A 12688-nucleotide genomic window follows, 5' to 3' on the forward strand; every position below is an offset into this window, starting at 1 on the left:
CTACCCATAATGATCCTCAAACACCTTCCTGATAAATAACACCTAGTTTAAAGCCCATCCCTGAGTAAGGACTGAGCTGCCTTTTTACTTTGCATTTTTCTCTATAAAATTTCATAAGTGATTTTAATCAACAGGTCTTTCTGAAATGGATAAGAGTCAGTTTTAGATTTCTGTACCCTAAATAACCTTATACAATCTCTCATACTAGTGGTCAGCCCCTTTTCCAGATTCCTTAAGTATATCCAAAACAAAGGACGTTACAGGAACTTCACTGGCAACTTCTTTTTACTATGCAAACCAATTCTGTATGCCTCATTTTGTTTCATATATTATTAACTACTTGATAATCATTCACTAATTCCTGGAAGACAGAGGACCTTTCTTCTTGAAGAGTCCTAGCAAGTACTCTTGTCAAAGGCACTTGGGAGTTCATGGAAAATCCACCAAGTAGATCATCACCAGGCATGTACTTGTTCTTCAAAGGATACAAGCTTGGAAAGCATTTCTTCTCTGACAATCATGTTATCATGATTCCAGATATCCATTGTTTTCTGAAATGTCATTTAATAGCTCTTACATATCCTAATCACTTAATTGATGAGGCTCCGAATTTCATTTTGGACAGAAAAGCTGAGAAATTCTCACTATAACTGGACATTCATATACTTCAACAAGCACCATTACCATGGCTGCCTTAAACATTTGTTTTACCTCTATTAGTGATTTCAGTTAAACAGTTCAAATCAGCATTCTAGCCAACAGCTTTTTAGTTGCAAGTCCTGCAATTGTGAGTGGTGGGCAGTGTGCACAGACTCTACCAGCAAGGATTCTGCCACAGCTGTTTACTCCTCTTTGCAAGAGAAAAAGCACATACACCTCCCAAGATGCTGGTTGGTTACTGTGCAGCACAGCTGTACCAATGGCAGGGGAAGCACTTACATGTGTCCCTTGCCACATTTAATCATTGGAATTGTTCTTCACATGGTTCTGACCTAGGTCAACCCAAACAATGCCTCAAGGAAACTTGGAGGGCAGCCAGGCTAAGCAGCATTTCTGTTACCCAGCCTGCATCTGGCCATGCTGCTCTGGAGGTCAGACCAGCTTTAGACAGCTGTACTCCACATAGGGTGAATGTGATGCCATGCCAACTAGCTTGTAAGACACTGATCTCTTACCTACTTCACTGACTAGCACAGGCACAGATCGGCTAGGTGGCTAATATCCTCTGTAAGAGGAACTGATGAAAACCACACAACTTAAAAACACAGCAGCTTAACTTAGGGAATAACATTTAACTACAGCACTGCAGATTTACAGGCAAATACATGGCAGAATAAGGAAGAAGACTCTGCTTCAGAGGAATAAAGATAAATCGATATTAATACAACCCAAATTGCTAGAAAACCTCGTATTCTTCAGAGCTCATTACTTAGAGAGTCACTTTGAACTTCAAGAATTATTTACTTGAAAAGCAATCCACGGCTCAGCCAGCTCTTCTTCTCTGCCTTCTCCTTCAGTTTTGAAGGAAAGTTTAGAGGCCTCGAAACAAATTTAAAAGTATGGAATAAGGGGTTTACCTTTTAGAGAGGCTGTCAGTTAAATTTCAAACATTCATAGCTACTGTAGGCTTTACATGTTGATGTGCAACATCTCTTACAACAAATGCATAATCATATTAATGAAAAGCAACTTTCAATTTTCAACTATCCTGACAGTTACTTGAAATATATGCTGGAAACAGAATACAGAGGTGCCCTTTATGCTCTTTTTTTTCAGAGCAAGTCTGTATCTTACATTATCCCAGAAGCTATGCTGGAATTCCCTTCATTTATGACCATAAGGAAAAGTACAAACTTGGATGGCTGGATAAAGTTCACTACAATTAAAAGTTATCATAGCCTGTGCATCAGGAAAATAGAAACCAATATAAAATTACATCAATTATTTCTAGTAAAGAAAGATTAAGCTTTTTTAATTTCTCTCTAGAATCTATCTCAATTTTCTGCAACAATGTATTTTGAATCTGTAAAACAGAGAAAAAGAAGCAAAGTGGATGCCTTGACCAGTTTACTCATTTGAAAGATTACAAAAATGTAAATAAAGTAATTTTTAAAAAGCAAAGTTTCATATTCAAATGGTAAAACCAGAAATCAAAATGATTGCTGTAGCTTTTCTTACTTCAAAACATTACAAGCAAGCCTATTACAAAAAGAGAAAAATTACTATACAAATTTAAAAGTTGCACAAAAATAGCTTTACTGTGTTTCATTTTCAGGATAGTGTACCAACCTTAGAATGCAAAAGCAAGCAATATACAAGGTCCCATTTGCTGTCAGAAAGGAAGTCGACTGCAAGATCTCAGGTAGCAGTTTGTATAAATAATACTCAAGCTTTCGTTTCCTGAGAATAGCTGCAACCTGAGGGAGAAGGAAAGGGGGACAAACTTTAATTCAGTTAGGCACTTTCTGCACATCATAAAGAAAAAGGAAAACATAAAATGAGGCCTGCCCACTTAAGTAGTAAAACAAAGCCTCTTAAACTTTATGAACAATACCACAAAGATTTCCTTTGAACTTGTTCCAGCTATTACAATATTTATACCATTATAGGAGGAATTTTATTACCTTGTTACCATTGACCATAATTGTCAGAAATATTGTCTGCCAGTTATCAAAACTTTTAAGATGTGATGTATCTACAGAGTTTTTGCTTCAAGAATATTGGACAATCACATAATTTATGGTCAGAATATCTCTAAAGTAATCCAAATATATGCCTTACAGTATCTGTGAAGTGATGATGTATTTTTAAAGGTTTTCTACTCCAATTAAATAACTGAAAGCCCTCAAAAAATGTTCACCATCTGCTGGGAGAACAACACATTCCTGACATATTTTATAGAATCAGTATATTAACTTAAAAACTGCCTATAGCACAAAACAGGCTCAATCTAAAAAATAAACATTCTTTTTTATTCAGTTTAATATATGTCTCATGTATTATAAAGAACAGCTTATTTAATGACTCCAACACTAAAGGTCCTCAAACTTTTATTATCTACAGAAATTCTGCAATTAGCTAATTGGAAGATGTAGAAAACTCAGAGATACTCAGGACTAAGACAACAGGCAACAGACAAGCTCAAGTATGGGAAACGCTGGTTAGACCTAAAGAAAAAAGTTTTCATTTGAGGGTGGCTGAATATTGGAGTAGGTTACCAAAAATTACTGTGGACTCTCTGCCCCTGGAGACCCTTGAAACTTAACTAGAAAAGTCCTTAAGCAACCTCAGAGCCTCCCAAGGTCCCTTCAGCCTGTGTCCTCTTACAATTCCATGAAAGTACACTTTGAGTGCACCATGAGACAGATTCTATCCTTTTTTCATTCTACTAGCACTATTATCTTTATCTGTACTGATCTCCCCAGGAGTTTCAAAACTGGCCAGAGTTTTTGGTCAATCCTTAGAGAAGTTCCAAGCAGAGCAAGCTTCACATTGCTAGTGCTGATGAGAAGAAAGACATCCTGTCAAATCCATACTGCCAACACATCTCAAAGTCTCAATTGTGAGAGGGAGATATTCTTCCCAAACACTGCTCACTAAAAAGCAAGTAGATGTTTTAGAATCAGAGATAGGCTGAGGATTCTACTAAAACTAACCACGGGAAAGCTCTGCCAAAATCTTGTTTGCAAAATGAAGCTTGAACTAAGGATTAAGGAGAAATCCATGCATGAACAGACCTCTGAAAACAGATTTACACATTACTTAATCAAGTGTCAAGACTGCTTTAAGCATAATGGATTAGGCAATAATGCAATCCAGATAATATTTCTGCTGAAGGAAAGTCTTCATGTAGTCTAAATGCCAGATAGCTAGCTGCTACCACTCGGGTATTTCTAACATGTTGTAGGAAGGACATGAACACTGGAACAAAGTAACTATTTTTTTTTTTTGTTTTAAGAACATAGCCCTTACACCCACATGCAAAACCTTGGTCCTTCAGACCAAAGTGTAAGAAATGCAACACAGAAACAGTGGTACCAAATGAAGAGATTGGTATGTCAAATCAAATTTAAAACTTTATTTCTGTAATGTCTCTAGCAAGTTTTAGACTAATGTAAATTTCTGCTTTCCCTTCTCTTTACTGTCCTACTCCCAAATGAAAAATAGAAAATAACCAGAAACAATAACACATAAACCAATCCAAAGAAAATTGCTCACACTAATTGAAAGAGAAATACGTGTGAGAGTAATAGTTTCATGTACACCCACCAAAAAAAACAAAACAAACAAAAATCAAGAAGCTTATAGAAGCTTAAATTTTCTAACTGCTTTATAGACATCAACAAAACTAAAAATTGTGTTGGGCTGAAAGCAGACAAGAGCAGACTGTAGAGTTCTTCTACTACCAGTGATGAGGTTACATGGAAAAAATACCAGATATTTCTGGATACCATTTTACTGTCCCTATCAGTTCCACACATTTCAGAAAAGTATTATTAAAGTGCAGAAAGATTATGAAATCTATGTCAGAATGCAGCAATTAATGGCTCCCACTGGGATACACTTCACTCAAGTCAGCTGAGAGGATATTGCTATAAAAACTGAATTCTTAAAATAAATGCACTGCTCAAGGCTTAGCAGTGGATGTCAGTAGCAGAAAGAATGGAAGAAGAGGGCATCAGAACATCCAGTAGGTACTTCCTTGGCAAAATAATAATCTCCATGAAGATGCTAACAGATGCATTAAAAAAAAAAAAAAAGCCTGGTCAATATTAATAAAGAAACAGAAAAGAAGTTTTTCTATTAGCTTTATAGTTAATTTATTAGCATCTAATAGCATTAATTTTAGAATTCACACAACTGCATTTTAACTCTCCAACATAAAAAATATAGTTAAAAAAAATCAGTCCACCAGTTTCAGGATACCTCAGTTTGTGGAATATCACTACTCAAATGCTTTTCCTTTTTTAATTTAGTCTTTATACGCAAATGTTAAGCCCTGTAGATCTAAAAAAAACCCCAATATTTATTTATTGTGTCCTAACTATGGAAAGAATATATGCAATTCCAACACCATCCCTAAACCACAGCTACATAGTCTACTGCAAGATTTAAGCTAGGCTATTAGTGTTCCAGCAGAAAAGGTATACGAAACTCAAACCCAAATATGATTTGAGGCACCAGCCAGGCCTGATTATTTTCATGATGTGTCATGTAACGCCTACAAGTATTCATCATCCAGCCACCATAACCTCAGCTTCACCCCAGTATTCCTCAGTCCTCACCTATATCCCTGAACTGTGGATTCCACAAGAGGCACTGCACACAAAGGATGGTTTGACTTAATGAATGTACTAATTGGCTGACCAACATACAGTTGTACAACGGACAGGTTACACTGCAGGCTAAAAACACCACAGGCTTTCTGCCAATTCTGCTGTTTGTGTATATGACATTTTTGTCTCTCCCTCCTCCATCCTCCCTTCTTAACCATGTCCTATGTTTGTACAAAGTGTATGACTTCAAGGACTACTCACTACCCCTCCATCAAAATTTGGTGGAATTAGACAACACATACTACACTGACTGATGGAAAAAAGCACTACCATCTCACATTTCCTTAACAATATCCAGCTGAAATCAAACACATCATAACAGACTTTTACTAAAGATAAAGAGGAAATGAAAAAGAAAACAAGAAAAAAATTTTAAAAACACTATAGAAATATGTGGACACTTAGCCAGATCTTTAGGAAAAGAGAGTTCAATACCATTTATAAGCACAACTATCTATCTGACATGTTGAGGCATCTTTAAGATGAAAATTTAGAAATTACCAATACTACTGTGAACATGGCTTATAGAATCCATATGCTGCAAGTCATTAAAAACCCAAGGAAAAAATTATAAATTAAGTCACAAGCTGAAAGCAAAGCACCCCCCAGTATTTAATACTGTTAAGAAAATACCTCAGATTACTCAAAAGGCAGGCAGAGCTACTAAGAGATGCCAGATTTCTTCATAATTATATTCAATCATTTATATGTTCTTTTAGAACCATTTGCAATTTTTTTACAAATTTTAAAACAACATTACTCCTTTGTTTTATAAAAATTACTTTTTAGTGCTTTGGAATAACTGAATCTCAAATGCCCTCAGGTAACACCTGGGTTTTGAAAGACACTTGTTCAAATGAGCAATTTGTTTCTCTTGTGGCCTCTGAAACACTCAGATTTACTTTTCCTCAATTAGCTCATCCCTTCCTAAATTCACTGATTGCAAAACCTGGCTTCCAGATTGTTTAATTTCGTAACTCAGCTCCTGCAATACTCTGAGGAAGAAGAACATGTGCCTCCTGCTGAGTTGCCCTGTCTCATGTGAGATGTTATATGAGGATCACCATTAGTTGGTTGAGTTGTTTTGATTTGGATACTTTAAAATTTTCCATATCACCCAACCAATTAAAAAAAAAAAACAAACAGTACTCACATATTCTTTGAATGACATCTCAATTACCTTCAAGCCTGGAACAACTTTCATTTCATGACAAATTATCTTTACTATTTGTTTTCCTTCTACTGAAATGAGTTGGAGATTGTATTTCATTCCCCTTAAAATGTCTAACTCAGCATAATTTTCAAGGATTGTCCTCCTACCCTGAAATTCTTGCACTCTACTATAAAGCTGTACCAACTTAAGAGAACAGATTTATTCCTTGATAAAAATCCCTGCTAGTTCTCAGTACTTCTAGTGTCTTCATCAAGAACTTTGCTCAGTCAGTCAAGGCTGAGGCTTTCCCCGATTTCCAGCATTACCGTAATGCAGGCTCCTGGTTACCCCTTGCATCTTTAAGCACAAATTTTTCAGTTCACCTGAATTCCTTCTACGAATCTTTTTAAATTCTTGGCATCTCAGCAAAAGACTATTTTTGTTTCTTTTCAGTTTATGAAATAATTTTTATATCGTGGGCTGAAAGCCACCTGAACAGAGTGGAATGATCACAGCCTGGAATGAAGAAGTCACAGATTCCTACTTTAGTAACACTTAGGCTAAATTTAGTCATATTTAAGCCAGCTTCCAGAAGAACCTAAAGGCAAGAAGACAGTGACCTACATGTCATTCATAACATAGCAGTGAGACACAGGACAATGCACAGTACTAAGATGAACAGATATCCAAAAGGAGGCAATCACATACCATCATCATAGCAACTCTAGGTACTGGATCAGACAGGAGAAAGATTACTGACAGCCTAACCCAGACATTCAAGCTGGTATCCAGAAGCATATTCCACAGTAACACCATCATTCTCCCTAGTCTCCCCATCCTCCTTCTAAACACACAATCATTTGCAGCACAAACAAGGAAAAATCACATTTTAATAGACCCAGCAATTCTAGAGTATTTTAGAATTCAATCTGGGCAGTATACCCTTCTAGCACACCTCAGAAAGACGATATATGACAACTATCTATGCTGGCAGATGAGAGAGGATCCACTTTAGTGTTAGATAGCTCCCACCTTCGCTCAGGACCAGTTCAAACAGTTCTCCCAAGGGAAGCTGCACGCAAAGTGAGCCTCAAGCACCAGCAGCACAGCCAGTGTGAGCCATCCATCCTTGGGAACGATCTCTGGCCCAATCCTACAGAAATGTGCCTAGAGCCAGGAAAGTGATGTGAGACACACTTCACCTTGATCTTTGGCTGGTGAGTCTGTCTTACCTATAACCATATTCAAAATAATTCATTAGCACAATAGGAGTTGTTCTTGCTACTGCTGCCTCCAGTCAAACAGTGATTTACCCAGGAAGTGACCTGCCAGCTGCCACACGCTGCCTTCACTGCAGCTCTCTGGCCCATGCTGTACTCCTATGAATGTCTCCCCTCTGATAGCTTAGAGGAAGAAAAAAACTCCCTATATTTTTACAATAACTGATAGCATTTATGTCTCTGACAATGTGATACACAATGTTATCCTATTCCTAGAGAGGGTGCAGAATAAAGAATGGAGATTAAGATACAGAATACATATATTGATGGGTCAAACAGGGCTCAGGAAGACAACGGCACTGGAATCCTAAGTAGAAAACAAAACCCTTCTGACACAGAAAGAGAAAGAAGCAATTAGCATTCAAGAACCTGAAGGTTATTCTAGGCACAGGAAGAAGCAGATATGCACAAGCATGAAGAAATATTAGAAGTGAAGCCAAAATGAGAATCAAAATTAAGAAAATGAGCACAAAACAAGTATGAGATGAAATTAAGAAAGAAAAAAAGATCAGTAAAATAGAGACAAATGCTGAGGACCATTAAAATCTGTACTAGAGCAACAGACTCTGGTTACATCTGTTCTAAAGAGTTGGCTGAACCATCATCCCTCAGTGCAGAGGACATCTGAAATAGACCCGCTGGCACCCACACTGCACTAGAACTGCTGCTCCTCTCCTCTATGCCAGCAGACCTGCGTGGGAGAAGTGTCTGGAGTCAGAGCCAGAAGTAAGGCAAGAGCTAGCTTGGGCGAGGTGCCCTTTAGCAGCAGGAAGGAAGGGCAGCAGATATACGGTAGGAAGCGGTTGGTGCTGGAAAGGAAGGGGTTGGTGCTGCTGAAGGCAGGAGATGTAGGTGGGGAGAGGAAGACCTGTGTTTGTAAGGGAAAGGGGCAGGACAGAAGTCAGAACGGAAAGTGAGGGAGGAAGCCTGTCTTAAATTAGGTGAAGAAAGTAGACAATCAGACTAAGAGAAAGGAAAGGTGAATGGCATGAATGACTCTTGCCATCCCACAGGCAAAAGGTTAGAAGAATGAGTTCTAAAACTGCTACTACAAAGTAGCAAACAAATAATTTTTACCTTACTTAGATTAGGTGAAAATGTTACCTGATCAGATTATCTCTGATGCACTACAAAGACTTCATAAAAATGACTAAGCACATTTATCTACTGCGCACTATCAGCAAACAAATGTCTAAAACTTACAAATCCCCAGGAAACAGAAGACTTTGTTCTAAAGCATGCGATGAATAGCACTTTACCCATGTGAAATCAACAGAATTGTGGGAAATGGAAGCTGAGGAAACTCAAGGCCAATATTCCAGCCTATTCCCAACTTCATGCAATTTCCCTGTTAAATCATTCTCTTCTCCTCACCTTTGAGAATTTCTAGAAGTTTGAGTTCTTCAGCTTTGAAAATACAAGGTGATATCTTCCCATTTCATTTAGCTTGACTAATGTAAAAATAAAGTATAGATGGAAGAAAATACAGCAAATTCTGAGGAAGGACTTTGTCATTGAAGTTTCAGGATATCAAAGCAAATAGTTTTCAAAAAGTATAATTACCAGGTTTATGGAAGACTGTTTAGGGGTTCTTCTCAGGTATGGATGCTAAGCCACTTTCCTTTTTTTTTTAAGTGAGTCTCAGAAGACTTGCATATGGGGACATTTGGTTTGTGAAAACACAAGCTGCCTTAATTACAAAACAGGCATTCCTGTCGGACACTTCATATGGGGAGGGGAAATTCAATTTACATGTGATGCCTATTTTCACTAAAGCAATCCATTAGCACTGGAGCAAAAATAAAGACAGTACAAATATGATGTCTCAAGGCTATATTTCTCCACCTAAAAAATACTCAAGCACAATTACTAAAAAGAGAAGGAAAAAAAAAACCAGCTAAACAAAGAGTACAGCACTACTTAAAAGCAAAGACTCTATGCAGTCATTTACTAACAGCCAATATTTCACTTACTAACACCACTCAGCTCCATCAGTCTCCCACTGATCCAAGAGAAACAAAGCATTTAAGAGATATGGGGTGAAGCTGTTATAAGTTTGGACTCTAGATTGTAACTGTCCCTAACCATGTTCTCTCAGAGAACAATCTCTGGCAATTTATTCTCATCAATTCATTCTCATTCATTTCCACACAAGCCATTGTGAAAGGGAAGTCTTTCATCTTCTTTCCTTAGTTATTAGCTTGTAGCAACAGGAGGAAGAATCAGAAGCCATTTTACAGACTTGACATAGAAAAATGAAGTGCATTTTTTGTTGCTGAGCTCTACAAAGGACCGGTACCAAAAACGTTCTGAACACAGAGTGATATAACTATAAACACAAAATAACTGAGGTCCATCCCCCTCTGTGAACCTGAACATTTCTGATGTCCAACTGTGGCATTTCATTTACAAATATGAGGTTTCCAAGCACAGCTCTAAGTCCAGCAAAGAATGAATTTTGTGATGACTTTCTTAATTCAAGACTCTTCTTTCCCTGTCAAGCTACCTAATGTGCAAAACTTCTGCTTCCTCCTCTGCATTCGACACTGCACCCTTTTCCTTTTTACCTTACACTGGTTCTGGTGCTCATCAAATCCTGCTTAAAAATCCAATTGAATTCATTACTGCATCTGAAAATTACCCCAGCTAAAAGCAAGGTAAGTAACGTCTTGTGGGTTAGCTCATGGAGAGATGAGGTCCTGAGGTCTTTCACACAAAGAAAAAGTACAGTTATGTGTCTGGAAGCAGAGACCGGCAAGTGCTTCCTCTCTCTTTAGACAGCAGCAAGATCTGAGAGCAGCTCAGCTTTAGATTACTCTGGCAGGTGAATACTATCAACAAAAACCTAAGAGAAACTAAACTAAACTGCAAAGAATACAGAGTAAAAAGTGAGGCAGGGGTTTTACAATACAGCAGGAAATTGGTTGAGAAGGTTCCCACCTCACTTTGGGTTTGTGACAAGTTATAACTGTTTATGGGGTCACAACACAAAACAGATCAGGAAAACATTTTGCATTTTTAGGTTTGTTTTTCTTTTTAAAGAAATAAAAAGTGGAAGCTTTCCCCCTAACACATGACTGCACAACTGAGTGAACCATAACAGAGCAATGAGCAGGAAATCTCTTGACCAGGTTTGGCTGTTAGGGAATTTTGACTTAATTACAGAACTGCTTAAGCTGCTTTATCTTTAGCCAGACCTGAAAGATCACCACTACACCTCTCATGGCTCATTTCAGAACCATGCTCTGCTGGTACAAGTATTTATGCTCGTACAGAGCAAACTAGATCAGAAAACAGATTCAAAGAAAACAGTACGAGCTAAAGGCAGAGGAGAAGAGAGAATGTTCCCTGTATTAGTTTAATGATGCAACTCACTGTATGCTCCCAGCAACAGCTGCCACTCCTGTCTGTGGCAGTTCAGAGTGAAAATGTTCAGTCAGACACAACAGCTCCTTAGGTTCACCAGTTACTATTTTATCATATAAATGGATGTCATCACAAGTTTCACTCAAGAAACCCTTCAATGGGAGCTTAACTGAATATGTCAGGATGCTTCTGTCCCACTCCTTTCCTTCTCTGTATTACACAGCTCAATAACTCTGTTGCACCACCACTGGTGCAGACTCAATGGCTTGTGCTTCTTTCTGTCAAATGAGCTTGGGGGCAGTTCTGTGGCCAGCCCACTCCTCCATCCCCTGGATACCACCATGGGAGAAGCACAGAGGTGGGGACAGAAGTGCTCACCCGCAGCGATTCCAACCTAGATTGGCTTTCAGGATATGTTTACACAGATGATGCAAACACATCCCAGCTCTTTTATCTACCTAATTTGCTGGAAATGTGCCAGCTGCAACAGAGGTGATATAACCAAGCCTAATTGCACGCTCAAGCTAAGATACCTCACCTGTAGGATACTCTATAAATACTCAGACTCCTATAGCCTTGATGCATTTTTTTGGTCTTGCTTCATTATGCAATGGAATCTCCTTGATCTTAAAGCACTGATTACGAAGGCATCACCAACACACGTGCATTACACTCGCTACTACCAAAGACATAATGCTAGCCTCCCAGGCAAACACTAAGGCTTTTTATTCAGGTATCATAGGTATTAGAAGATGACGAAAATACAATGTTCAGGCTGTGCCCGTGCCCTTCTACCCACCAGCACCAACATTCTCACAGTATGTTATGCCTCCAGACACCACCACCCCCTATGTCTTTCCTCTGCCCTACTTGGCCCAGATTCAACATAATATTCTCCCTGTCATGTTCTCCCTTTCCCCCCACCCCCCGCAAACCCCAGGCTCTCCCCACCACTCAACCCTCCAGCCTCTCCACACTAAAACATACTATTTGCGATTCTTCCCCTTCACTCCAGGGTTAGGCTGCCCCTTGACTTTTCTCCTGCCCTTTGCCTCTGACCATGACCCTCTCCCCCCACCCCAGAAGAGCCTCCCTTCCTTAACATACCTTATGTCCTTCCCCGCCACCCCAAGCCAGACTCCCCTCGCCATGGCACCGCTTGTGCCCTCCCCAAAAACACCCCCTATTGCCCTTCCCCCTCTGCTCAGGCCAGGCTCCCACCACGTCCTTTGTAGCCCCCTTCCACCCCAGGCCAGGCTCCCCCCTGCACCCTGGTATCCACCCAAAACCAAGGCCAGGCTCCCCCCTCTCTGATACCCCCCGTGCCCTTGTCCTCTCAGGCCAGGCCCCCCCTTAGGGCGGCCTGCCGAACATACACACACACGTACACATACGCACCAGGTAGAGGGTGCCGTAGATGCGGAGGGACTCTGCCAGGGCGCTCTGGGTGACGTGCAGCACAGCCCAGGAGCACTGCGGGTGCCAGGTGTGCCCGATCTCGTAGCAGCTGTGGGGGATGGACTTGCTCAGTGCCGCCATCTTTGCAGCGCGCG

The 12688-nt window shown here is 39.5% G+C and overlaps 1 protein-coding gene across 1 annotated transcript in view; it reads right to left on the reverse strand.

The window, feature by feature from the left end:
• Positions 1-12674, reverse strand: part of TMEM135 (transmembrane protein 135) — a 157830-nt gene extending 145156 nt beyond the window's left edge. Inside the window, exons 1-2 of the mRNA XM_015641214.3 lie at positions 12534-12674; positions 2290-2417 (exon numbers count right to left, since the gene is read on the reverse strand). Of these exons, the coding sequence (XP_015496700.1) occupies positions 2290-2417; positions 12534-12674 (269 nt within the window). The remainder of the gene's footprint in view (positions 1-2289; positions 2418-12533) is intronic.
• Between the last annotated feature and the right edge of the window lie 14 nt (positions 12675-12688).

This window comes from Parus major, chromosome 1 (genome assembly GCF_001522545.3).
Source record: "Parus major isolate Abel chromosome 1, Parus_major1.1, whole genome shotgun sequence".
In the NCBI taxonomy this organism is placed as follows: domain Eukaryota; kingdom Metazoa; phylum Chordata; class Aves; order Passeriformes; family Paridae; genus Parus; species Parus major.